Genomic DNA, 13,869 nt, shown 5'->3' on the forward strand with positions numbered 1-13,869 from the left:
GTGCTATGATGTCTATTAACCCTACAGAGCTCCTGAAGCTAATATCAGCACCGCTAGAGGGAGCGCGCTGGTGGCTTCTGCTGCACCTCCTGCTAGCCAGCCTGTTAGACAACTCCTCCAGGGAAAAAGAGGAAGATGAGGTAGCAGTTGGTGTTTGCCTTGTTTCTGACAGTGCAGGTGTGACAGTAAAACAGCTTCAGAATGGAAAAGGGAGGGACGTTTAGGGTTTTCAGTTTGCAGAGAAGTGAAAACCCTACTGCTTTCAAAAGACCATGAGTTCATTCATGTGTAAGGTCATGTTGAAGATCACTTTTGTAGCTCTGACTGGATTGTGCTATTGTTATTGTAGCCCTTTGCACAATGTGATGGCATTAACAGTGGCTCTTGTGTGTGATGGCATGGTTTTTGTTTGCAGATTAATTAGCACATACATCTAGTCATGTTATGCTTAAGTAAATGAAAGGATTTCATTCAAAAAAAAATATGCAATCTGACATATTAGTTTGTGGTGGTTTTATCTTTGTTATGCTTCTGAAAAGTGAAAAATAAAGGAAGTGAAACTAAAGTGTGGTGTTTCATCTTTGCCATTTTATTGACAAGTAAAACTTGATGGCAGTCTGTAGACATAAGCAATCAACTTTCTGTAGCATTCTTCACAAGGCCTTATAATCAAACATAGATCTACTATGCAGACTTTCTAATAGACATAACAGTCCAAACAGTATTAAAGTGCTGATTAAGCCTGGGCCATAGGGCAATATCAGATCATCGACGACTGACAAGCCGATGCTTACAAGGCTGAATATGTTGGGAAACTGGGGTTCAAGTTCTTTAAGAAGTGTGTGGGTGTGCCCCAATAGTCATTTTTAACTGTTTATGAGACAGAGAGAGAGAGAAAAAGAGAGAAGATTTGATCATTTTCTTCTAATTATTATCTATAGTGATGTTTTATGCTGCAAACTGGCAGGGAAAGAAGAGATTTTTGAAATTACTTCTTCTTCCATTTTCTTCTGTTCGATTTGTTGGGTAGGTCTAAGTTTGGCATAGATGACGTCAGATCTGCCAAAGTACCAAAGTTAGGTTAGTTTTGCATTTGTTACCCCTCCCTATATGAAGGGTTAGGATCAATTCAGATGAGTGAAGAGGTATATTTTCCTGCGAGGAAGCTCTTTTGCCTTCAAATTCAAACGTGCAGGGTCGGATCCTACCTGCAACGTGTACCATCCTTTAGCATCGTTAATGGTATAGCTCACCACTTCCACTAGCACCCAGGATGTTTACACTGCCAGGCAAGTTAGTGTCAGTCATTTTGCGTTCTGACAAGCACGCATAGTTATGAGCAGGTAGCGGCTTGGAATTTTTGGAGCATTTATCTACTATTAAATTGTATTCATTTATATATATGTCTTAGTTTTCTTGGCCATGCACTGTAATGCTAACTGTATCTACCACACAGCTCTTCCCCTTCTACTTATTTTACTTTGCCGCCTGTTTTGGAACTTCGGTTTGCTACTGTGTGACTCGATGCAGTAAAACAACCAAACTAAAGTGTCTGGGTTTACACTATAGCAGCTAGTTCTAGCCCTGGAACTTTTCAGAATCAGAAAAAGGTAGCAAATAATTTTAAATAATACACATGCATAATGTTTTATGTACTTCTACTATTAATAGACTGGTGTTATTATGGAGCAGTAAGGCTGTAAATTCCCCACTCTGTCTTCTGTGCATTTCCCAGAGTGTTATTTACAGTATTTGCAGTATTTTCCATACAGCTAAAATGTCCCGGTTCAAATGTAATTGGTAATCGTGATTTTTCAACTAAAAAATAATGTGCTTTTAGATATTGCCCGGGCCTACGGGCTGCTGAAACGAGAAAGTCTGTACAACATAAAACTATTTGTAAAGAGACTCTTGACATTATTCTATATTATGAACTGAAAAGCATTCAGTCACACATGAACTTGACTGACTATAATGTATATTGAGAACATGTAACGTATGCATAGTGCATTTTAAAGAAACTTTGCATGACAATACTACACCAGCTTCCTGGTAACTGTGACACATCTACCACCTGGCCTGAAAAAAAATAGGGGAAGCACAGTCTGTTAAAATGAACAAAAGTATGTTTCATTGCTGAAACCAGCAGAAAAAGCCCGACAAGTTTCATTCTTTGCCTCTCGCTTTAAGATGAGTCTGTGAGAATTAAAAATAGAGTTGTTCCTTTTAAAAGTCACAGACAAAGGACGCAAGCTCTCCACAGTCTTCTTCAGAGCCAAATGGAGATTTAATAATGAGACCTACAGCAGGCAGAACTATTCAGACAAAAACATTTCATACAAAAATAAACACAGAAACCAGGTTTCAGATTAGAGAGCTGATGAGTGCACATTTTAAGAGTCCTTATATTTTTAGGTTACTGTAAACAGTCCAGAGACTTTAAAGACCAGGCAAGGGACTCCTTCATAGATGCAGAAGCAAAGGAGAATAATAACTAGGCCCACAGGCACAGGCAGGCCAGGGAATATGACTACAAAGCCCAGAATGAGGAATGTATTTCTGAGGTGGAGTGCTACTGTAGTGCACTGGGGCGCAGGTGCTGCTGGCCCACATGGCCGCGAGCAGGAGTGTTTCAGGGCCAGCGCTAATGCTTGATAATCCGCCAGCGCCAACCTGCCACTGGCACACCCTGGAATACAGAGCGAACTGTCCTCACAAACCTCTCTGCACGCACCTCCTATTCACATGTCAGACACGTAAGGCATATGAGTGGTGAACCTTCTGTCTCCTGCCTCCACCTCCTCTCACCTCTCAAAGACAAAGACAGTGTAGTTAGACAGCAGACATCAGACTAAAGGGATCTCTGAGCATTAAACTTGCCGAAATTTTTGGGGATTATCGCAGTATGCAGCTGTGGGGCAGAGATATTAAACCAGCAGGTCTCTGACCATCAGCTTCACTTCTTTGGTGAATTAAAAAAAGGATGTACACCTGCCATCACATATGAAGGTTTTTGCCTATTATTGTTATCACTGCTATGCTGTTATGGTTCTTTTAATAGCTCCTAAATAACCTTTAGGAACTTTAGGAGATTTAGGTAGTAAACTCACTAATAGAAATGAGAAAGTCTGAGTTAATGAGCCTTTAAACTGACAGTTTGGCAAAAAAGTCAAATTTACACAACTTAAAAAAAAATGGACAAATATACAGATAAAGTTAAGAGTACAAGCTACTTTGTTTTAGCAACATATGCAAAAATGTATGCAACATTCTTGGGTTGATCTTTGTAAATAATAGTATGTGTTACAGTGTTAGAAACCACTTAAACAAGTCTGTGATTATGTAAAGGGACAATTCAGCCAGTCTAGGAAACCCAACTTCCAATAATGTATCTTGATGGTGGGAAGAGCTTTTGAAAAACTACAATGGCTTTGGGCTGGATTTTTTGGGGGGCTCTTTCAACTGTGTTTTCTAGCTTCCTAGAAGTAACATTAGATATTTGCTATTAGCTAAGCCAAAAGTCCAGTTTTTGAAAAATTCCTCCCACCTTCAAGCTATGTCAACAAAATGAGATTTTGCTATAGGTAGCTAGGAGGTAGCTGGAGTGTTGCTTGAACAACAAGTGTATGATGATTAAAGCATGATGCTAATTGGCAAGGCATAAACTTCCATTACTTTTTAGCTATATCAGGCTTGTGGCTTCGGTCCAAAACTAAAGAAGCAAACTTCAGACACTAAAAGTCTTGTCTGATCGACTTTTGGGAAAATCTGAATTTGTAATTTGATGATCACTGTTTACCGAAAAGCTAGCAAGGCTTTTCAAACCACACGATTTACTGAAGTGTTCTGTACTTAGATATTACTTATATTATAGAGAGCTTAAAACTAGGGGTGTCCTGATCTGATTAGGCACATTTCAATGGATCAGGTACGGGATATATTAAGCTTGATCCAGTTCCAGTGCTTTGTTTCTCTTTGCCACTCTGACGTAGAGACACAATGAACAGATATTAACCTCAACTCATGGCAGTGAGGAGCGTTTTCAGAAGGTAACAGACGTCTGCAATGTGGAACTATTTTGAAGTGGAGACGAAAACTTGTAATATCTGCAGCTGCAATGTTTCCACTGTATGTGAGCTAGCCAACATTGATCTGGACAGTGGCATGTGAAATGTGATTGAGCAGCACTTTTTTCTTTTTACTTTTCCTTGCTGTGAGCAGCATACCACCAGAAACATGAAAACACCTCTGTGACGTTTCTTATGTCAGAGTTTTGACTGGAGTTAAAATAAAACCTTTACAGAAATGTTCTGCTTTATCGGTCATGTGGCACGATCTGGTTAAAAACAGATTTAGCAGTAAAAGCATATTTAAAAGTGAGTGTTTTAGAGCAATATGAAATCATTTTATATTTAAAACTCTACAGAAATCTGGTTATTTCATATACAAAAAGCCCACAAAGCATCCAAAGGATATCCGTTAAGAGTATATATGAGGGTATGTAACTTTTCTGCAACATAAAAAAGTAAACTGTAGCCAAATCAGATCTGTTAATGAAATCAGATGGTAAATCAATATTAGACACACTATTAAACTGTAAAAAATCCAGAGTGCCACTTTATGCACACACAAAAACAAGTCAATTTTTTATCATTAATTTGCAGATCTGACCTTGAAAATACAATTATCATATCCTTTTTGGCTAATATACAACATTAAAGTACTTTGATCAGTTCAGGGGGCAAAAAACTGGACCTGGACATCCTTAATAAAACCTTTAGCTTTACCTACACTGTGTCTGCTGTTATTTCAGTTGGCAGACTGTCAGGCAGCTACAGAAGATACACGCAATTACAGGAAATGACTTATCTTCTGTCTAGCTAAGTTTCCCTGTTTTTAATTAGTCTATCAGCATGGGACTTACACTGCAGTTGTCTGTCAGGAAAACTTTTGGGCAGGGGCACATTTTACATGTCCATGAATGCCATCTGTAAACAACATGGGCTCTTGCAAAGTCAACAAAGCCTTTTCACATGTGAGACGATAAGCCCTGTCTTTGTGTGTTTGTGCGTGCGGCGTGCTCATAACATGCTACAGCACTGGCCTATATTCACACTGAATAGTGGCACACATTGTGACCAGTCCCTCAGGGCAAGGGCTGTAACAACATCTAAACAATGGAAATAAATGATCTAGTCAAAGAAACGCTGACTTACACGCACGTCTCTGCCTCCTCTGAATGCAGGATGAAGTGTAGTTGGAATGCCAGGTAATAAATAAATAAAGGCATACCTCCACAAACACAGAAAGAAGTGCTGAGCTAGCCCTTTCAATCTCCACGTCACTCTTACACTTGTACCACTTTGCTGATATCAGTAAAGTGTGTCTGACAGCATTTCACAGAGCACCATTTCTCAGTTAGCCAGACAACTTAACCTCTAGAAAGCACAGTTATTGCCAGTAATAACAAAAGCATGTTGTTAATTGTGGAGGCGAGTGAAGTAGCCTAAAGCCATACTGAAGTATTATAACTAAACCTTTATAAAAGGGACAACCTGATTAACTGAGCCTAGTTCAAAGCTGTTGCATAATACTCAATATACGCACATCTAAGATCACCTCACAACAACCAAGTCACTACAAATCCTTGTGCTGTTAATGGAATAATCGACTGTAATTCGGCGTGCACTGATAAAATAAGAACCCAGCTTTGTTTAAACTGTGTGCTGACAACTAGAACTATGATTATCTGCCAGCTCACAAGCTAAAGGATAGCTAACAAGCTAAACAACTCCTCAATTAATATCACAGGTTTTAAATCCAAGTACTTAGTATACGATTCACTGTAAAGCTGTAATATCAAAAAAGTAAAGAATGTCACTTGAATGTGTTACAAGCTACAACTGTCTGTGTTTTAGTCCTTTAGTTAAGATGCCTTAAATAGCATCAAACTGAAGCTGAATCTCAAATGGCTCCCTTCTTCCTATATAGTGCTCTGTGTAAGTTATGAAATTCTCGCTTCTACACTTGAATAGTGCACTATTTGTCCAGTTCGGAGATCTACACATGTGGCTGAATCCTAAATGGCTATTTGTTAAGACATATTATGAACTGTTTGGCTGCAGGAGTGTAGTGCACTGCAAAGGGAGAAGGGAGCCATTTGAGAATCAGCCCCAGCATGAGAAAAGGGATGTACAACACCATTAGCTTGGTGCTATTATAAGATTGGAAATTGCATAGAAGTGCTAATTAGCATTGCTGTTGCGGTGGTATTTGATAAGGTTTTTATTTTTTTCGAACTTTGCAACACTGCTATCTTATGATATGTTCACTTTATACAACAGAAAGTTAGAAAATACATGAATTAACTATACTCATATACAACCTTCTTGACCTCTTTAAGCAGTCCTTGGTTTCTTGGCAACATTAATACTCTAAAGCAGGGGTGTCCAATCTTTTCCGCAAAGGGCCGGTGAGGCTACAGGTTTTACACCGGCCTACTGCCGATAAGACTGGACACCCCTGCTCAAAAGGAACTACATTTCTCGATGGAATAACTGTTAATCTTGATTATTAGTAATAATAAATTATTTAGTGTAAATTGTGTATTCGATAATCCAAAAAAACATAATGACTGAGGTAGAAGTAAAAGTACCTTTCCAAAAATTAAAAATAAAGGTGCCAAAAAGGCTTCTTTGTAGCAGCAGAGAAAAAAATCCACTTTTGTACTATAAAGAAGGCTCTTTAGAGAACCATTGTGCAACTAAAATAAGTGTAAAGACCTTTTTTAAAGTTTAAAGAGTTTCCACATAATGTAAAAATTCTAGGAAGAACGCTTAAATTAGTATAGAAACTTTAAATTATGTGAAGGTTCTTTGAACTTTGGAAATAATCAAAAATCTTGGGTCAAAATCTACTTAAGTACTGAGTTGCTTATAGAACTGCAGTACAACTACTCAGTACATCCAGCATCTATCAGGAGAGTAAGTCAGGTTTGGGAATATTCTTCTCCTTTTGACTCACTCTTCAATCTGAAATAAAATGCTAAAGTAAAAATCAGAGTTGTGACCAATCGCACAGCAGCACAGATGCTGTCAGCAATGTAACAAAAGGAACGTAAACAGAAAAAGGGACCTTGTTATTTAATGGCGAAAATGAATCTTACTTGAGAAAATGTAAATGAAAGTAGTTATTACTCACCTTTAAGTAATTTAATCATTATTTCTACCTCCATTTATAACTCCAGCTCATTAAAAAAAACTGAGAAATTCTGCAGTGCAGATTCTAACCTTACAACTGATCCCGTATTTGTGTTCATAAATAGAAGAGCAGATATTTCATTATGATTTAAATTTGATGAAAAGTTACTGTTGTGTGTATCCTGCCTTCCACCCAGTGACAGCTGGGAACAGACAATAACCCAAAACATTAGAAATACCATCAAAAACAGTCAACAAAAATCAGTACGATGGTTTAATTCAATATTTACATACTCCACTGCACTAAACTCAATTAAACAAAATTAATTATGCTTTTTGTGATCGAACATGTTCTCCACAATATTCTCAGAAAAGCATACTGTGACATCATTTACCATGATAGCCATAAATACTGTCATATTGCCCAGTCTAAAAACAGTCAGACTTGAACTTGTCAGTATAGAATATAAATGTAAAATTAAATGTAGTTCATTATGTTACTAACTACATAAATAATTATATTATTACATAATTACAGTTGAATAGTATAGGCAAATGAATGACTTTTAAGGTCTAAGCCATAAGTATGATCAAATAGGAGAAAAAATGAGAGCCAGTACTATTGGACAGTGCTAATTTTTGACAAAAGTTATCTAACTAAACTAAGACTTTCTTCTCTGTGAAGCGCTCCCACAACAGCAACATTGTCTCAGAGTGGGTCACTTGCGGCAAAGTTGTGGCTTGCATGAGGGCTGCTCAACTGACAGCCTCACTATGAGAAAAAAGGTCTACTGCAGTTCTCAAAACATTCCTCCATGGCCAGTATAATACCACTTTCAAATGTTTTCATATTAGCACTAAGGTTAAGCTGAACAACCTGAAAAGCATTAAGAAATCTAGCCAAGTTTCTAAGAACACATTCTGGAAGCGGAACTTCTTTGCAGAAAAGACAAAACAGAAGGAAGTCAATTTGCTATGTGAGCTTGTTTCACAGAGCAAAAACAGGAAATGTCATTTGTTTTGAGTCCTCAACAGGGGCCTGTCATTTCTCAGTGGTTTGTACATTGTGCTATGTCCCTCCATGCGGCTTTACAGCTCAAATACATCCAGAGTACAGGAGTTCTGTAACCACTTCTGTCTGGTGGCATATGATAATTTGATGCTATAATTATCATCCATATTTTCTGATATCAGTACCAATATTAGCATTTCTTACATTTGATCAGATCTTACAATATGATCAGTAGTTGGTTATACTAAACAGCTTTTCTGCAAAAATAATGGTTAACTTACTGTAATTACAGGGGAAACGAACTGTCCTAAGAATATCTATGCACCCAAGACTGCCATTAGAATATCTATGCATCCAAGACTGCCCAAATATCCGTAGGCTAGGGTTCATATCAGGCTGGTCCTGAAGAGTTCAGAAAGCTGCTGTCAACAATTTTAGCCTCACCCACAGTGCTACTTCCCTCATCATCTCAGCATAGAGCTAGCTGTCAGGAAACTACCACTTCTGTACACACTAACTAGCCTGAAACACCACTGTGGGTTTCATCATTCCCTATGCACGGGCACTTGCATCAAATATAATTTTGGAACTCCCTCTATCAGGTCTACTGCTATTAGACCATCTCCCTCAGTCAGCTGACACAATAAAAGACAAAAAAACAGTAGTTGTCTGGAGTGTTGTAACGGCAACCTGTTCACATGCACCACTGCAACTGTTTCATTTGTCCTGAAGTAACATCCACCCACCTGCTTCAGTATTAACTGTAGATCAACACTGTGCTGCTTCTGGGTCTTTAGGTACAAATCACTGGTGCAGTGATTATGTGAGACTAAAATTTTAAAAATGTAACACATATCAATGGTCTAAAAACTTCAACAGTCGGGGGAGTATGTGAAATGCAAATAAAAACAGAAAACAGATTTGTAAATCTACTTTGACCTGTTTTTAAACAAACAAATCCCACACAAAAAACAAATGTTCAGAATCTTCTTGAAAACTATGTAAGTGGATTTGAAGAAGAAATTCCTTCTTAAGAATAGTTAGTCAATGAGGCCCATTGTTCCATAATGATTAAGGATTTTAGGATCAAGTATTTTAGGTATTTTCCCCTCAGCGGTGCGTAACATCATCAAAAGATTCAGACAACCTGGAGAAATCTCTGTGCGTCAAGGGCAAGCCTGAAAACCACACCTGAAAGCCTGTGATCTTTGATCTCTCAGATGGCACTGCATTAAAAACCGGGATGCTTAAGTGATGGATATCACAACATGGGCTTGGGAATACTTGGACAAAACTTTGTCAATAAACACCATTCATCACTGCATTCACAAATGTAAGTAAAGATTGTACTGTGCAAAGCAGAGCCCACGTGTCAACAACATTCAGAAACGCCGCCAACTTCTCTGGGAAAGTATTAATGCTGAAAGATGTATACATGTTTTGGAGCAACATATGCTGCCTTCTAAACTATGACTATTTCAGGGACATCCAAGTCACATTCTGCATGTGTTACAACAGCATGTCTGCATAATCAGAGAGTGCAGGTGCTAGACTGGCCTGCCCATTGAAAACATGTGGTGCACTTTAAAGCACACAATACGAAGGCTCAGTACAGTTACGCAGCTGAAGATTTGTATAAGGGAAAAATGACAAAACATTCACAGTGTCCCAACTTTCTTTGGAATTGAAGTTTGTAAAATAATGACTAAGATGTGACTGAACCGCATATACAGTACAGTCCATTATTGATGAGGATCACTGACAATTCTTGTTATTTTGGCTCAATATTCTTGACACACTGGGTTTGAAAATAATTGTCAGGTTAAATTTCGAGGGGGTTTCAGGAATTAGATTGGGTGCTTCAGTAAAGTTCAGAATTTATCCGAATTCAACAGAATTCATTTCAAAAAGAAATCATCAATAAAGACAAACAATGCAGTTCCACTATCAGTCATACATGTCCATGCCACCATGTTTGACAGACAAAGTGCTTTACTATGCATCATGAGCACTTCCTTTTCCTCCACATATGTTCCTCATTTCCTCACTTTTGTACAAGTTAATCATCACTATATCATCATCACTTTTATTCATATAGTCCCTTTGCTGTGCTCAAGGATGCTTACATTTTTATCTCATCTGTCCAAGACTAAGTTCCAGAAATCTACAAGCTTTTTTTTCACTTTTTAGCTCTGTAATGTGGCCTCTGTTACAGTCACCTCTCTCTGACATATCTATGACCACATCATGGGTACTGTTTTGATCTGTTCAGCAGTTCTGAAAGTTGACTGAAAGTACTCATCAGTCATCCACCACTCATGTCTTGACTGTGGCTGTTTACTAGTACTAAGCTCACAAGTGTGATCTCGCTTCTTAACAAAGTACCAAACAGTACACTTTGACATGTCTCACATTTTGGCTGTGTCTTAGATCACATTATTCTGATTCTGCCTCATGCTGGAATGCTTCATTGGCATTGACATTTCTTTGGTCCTCATGTTGAAAGACAACAGCAGCAGATTCCAAATGCCACATTTCAGATCAACTTTAGACATTTGCTAGCTCTGTTGTGCATGAACAAATGATGCAACTACTCTGCTGGGCTGGAAACAACACAATTTTAGGGGTCCATAAATAAGTGGACAATAGGCCCCTATTTAAGGGTCCCATTATCCAACTACTTATGATCCACTGGAATGGGAGCACTGTGTATAAAAGGCACTGTTATTTTATAAGGTTCATCTAGTACAGATATAATCATACGCTAAGTGTAGCTGACATTTTACGCTTTAACTTCAAAGTCATTGTTTCACTTACAATCCAATCCATCTAAATTTTAGGCATGATGCTTTTGGGGGGTTATTTTTTAGAGTTGGTGTGACAGGCATTGAAAACGTTCTACTTGAACATTTGTATTTATAGGAGCCGAACCAATCCATGTACCATATAATGAGAACTCTGTGGAATTGAGAGTCATAAAATATTGAAAACCTAACCAAACTTTCACCTCAGAATCAAAAATAGGATCAAACCTGAAAATGTTTGTCATTACACATACATTAACATATGGCTCACCCAAAAATCCAATGTACACAAGTTTCCACAGTCTATGTTCTTTTTAGTTGACATAGACTTATATTACATTAACCTTCAGTGTCAAACTAAAGAAGAGAGCTCCAGATACTAAACATCTTAGCTGATGTATTTGGGCTAACTGTGTAACATCATATTCTTGTTTCAATGGGCTAAATATCATAACTACCCTTCTACTGTACGCTGAGAACTTTGACAACATCTGTCAGTGTTAGTTATCTATTTCAACACATCAGACCAAATTCTAGCTTAATATGCTCGTTTATCCAATGAAGAGTGTCCCTGGTTCCTGAAGCGACCCGTGAGGAGATCAGGCGATTCACGTTGAGGACTAAGTCATTACTAACGCCATGCTCGACCATACAGGCACAGAGCAGCAGTCCATTTGGCCAGAACAGCGGCTAGCACGTTGTTACTGAGATGCTGATCTGAGCTGATGTACCTATCCACATAAAAGCCATGAGGCTGAAGTTGGCTTCCCATTCGTCAGCTCTCGTTCGAATTTTCCCGTTCCACCTTAAATGCCTCATGTGCTAGAATGTAACTGCTGCACCATTTAAGGTGGAACGGCGAAAGTAGAACAAGCTTCGTATAAAAGCCACTGATTCCGCGCAGGCAGGCGGCAGTGGGTGTGCAGCTGCTGCTTATTCATTTAAAAATGGATGCTCGCAGCCGGTTTGTCGCCCATCCCGTCCTGTAGCTCACACTAGACTAGCCGGTGGGCTCTGACAGGCCGGCCCATGCTCCGTCACACCGGCAGCGACTGTAACAAGCCGGAGGGACGCATGTACGGATGGATGGACTGGTGAAAGGATGGATGGAGGGAGGAGGCTCCCCCGTTAGTTAACGCCACGTACCTGTGAAGTGCTGCAGCGTTGGGACGGTGCCCTGCACCCATAGGCTCAGCACTTGCTGCACGGACAGATTAACGGAGTAATCCTTGCTCATGTTTCTGTCTCTGCCGCCGCCGCCGCCCGGGTTCGCACCCCTCTTTGTCAAATGGCTGAACGAGGCTTTGGGCGAAGGCATGGAGGAGACCGGGGTGGCATGAGGAGGCTTCTTCTTTCCCTCCCCCCTCCGCCCCTCTTCTTTACCGGTGCCTCTGCTTCGGCTTCACGCTCTCTGGCCGGGGCAGGGAAGCGCCGCTGCTTCGTTTCTCCACAACTGAGAGCAGCGGCGGCTGCTTGGGGGCCATCATGGCTACAGCAAGGCAGGCGAGCTCTGCACACGCACACACACACACACATACACACGCGCGCGCGCGCGCACACGCAAACACGCGCACGCACGGTCGCCCTACATCGCCTGGTTCTGTCTACATAACGCTTAAAGGCGCCGTTCCCCTTAAAGGCGAGTGCACGCGGTAAACACAGCTGCGGTTTATGAATGAAAAATGAAAATGACTTTTAACCGAAGAGCAACTCAGCTCACGTAACTGCGCCTCTCACAACTGCCAGCTATTCAGTACGGCCAGAGACGATCCCGAGCTCTCAGGCGATTAGCCTAGCCGCAGGACATTTGACTTTAGCAGGATGTTTAAGGCCTGTTTCGGTCATTTTACTTTTCACTGTAAAGAACTGGAGTTTAGAAACTACACTCTCAGATAAAGGGTACTTAACCATACTTTGTTGGATGCAAGTGCTATCACTGGGGTGGTACCTTCAAGAGTACTTCTGTAGTACTTTTAGCTAGGGAACATACTTGACCAGTTGCAAAATCATGATTGACGCGCCTCTTAGCCAATCAGAGCTGTCTCTGAGCGCTACTTCCTTCGAGGAGAATTGCTATTAATGTCTTCCATAATGACAATGACAGAGGGCGCTCCCAAGTGAGTCCAAAATGAATGAGTTAGCTTTTGAGCAAAACCATCGTTTTTTATAAAGAAGAACGCATTTATCTGCAACATTTTAACTGAGCGCTTTTGAACTTGAGTTATAGGGGTTTCTAATGGTGCCTCGTGTATCCCTGATAGCAAGAGGACAGTGGGCCGCTGTTGGCCCGTTGATGGCAAAGCTGGTGGTCTACTGGCATTTTGCTCAGCGTTTTCTGGGCAGCCCACCGGTGGTTAAGCAGAATAGGCAAAATTCCACTTATCATCACTCATTTTCCATTCACAGTCCAATTTACTTATTTTTCCATCCTTCCTTTCTTTAGTTATGCTTTGTAAATTAGTTTAGTCAATAATTTTAATCTAGTACAGTGTCAGCAACAGTATTTTCTATAAAATCATTGTACATTAGGCCTAGTAATTAGTTTTTTTTTTCTCTCAGTTTATTTTCTGATATAAAGCTCTGTGTGCATTTGAAATCTGTTTGGGGAGATTAAAAACTAGTTAGAGCTTGTATGCAGGACAGTTATCTGGGAGGTCCGAGGTTGGACCAGCGGTGGCAAACAGTCAATAGGGTGCCGACCTTCTCGAGCCAGTGGACCGATATGCTCGCTGTCTGTGATGTTCATGACGTCAGTGAGCACGAACTGCTTCACTCAGCCAATTAGCTTATCAACTCACCAACTAATCAGTAGGAGTAATGCCAACTAATCAGCACTCAGTAGCAGTAATGCCAG

General features: G+C 39.9%; 1 protein-coding gene across 1 annotated transcript in view; it reads right to left on the reverse strand.

Moving 5' to 3' along the window:
- tmem170b (transmembrane protein 170B) overlaps window positions 1-12,512 on the reverse strand; it is a 32,889-nt gene extending 20,377 nt beyond the window's left edge. Inside the window, exon 1 of the mRNA XM_036566923.1 lies at window positions 12,162-12,512. Within this exon, the coding sequence (XP_036422816.1) occupies window positions 12,162-12,333 (172 nt within the window). The 5' untranslated portion in view covers window positions 12,334-12,512. The remainder of the gene's footprint in view (window positions 1-12,161) is intronic.
- Between the last annotated feature and the right edge of the window lie 1,357 nt (window positions 12,513-13,869).

This window comes from Colossoma macropomum, unplaced genomic scaffold (genome assembly GCF_904425465.1).
Source record: "Colossoma macropomum unplaced genomic scaffold, Colossoma_macropomum, whole genome shotgun sequence".
Lineage (NCBI taxonomy): Eukaryota > Metazoa > Chordata > Actinopteri > Characiformes > Serrasalmidae > Colossoma > Colossoma macropomum.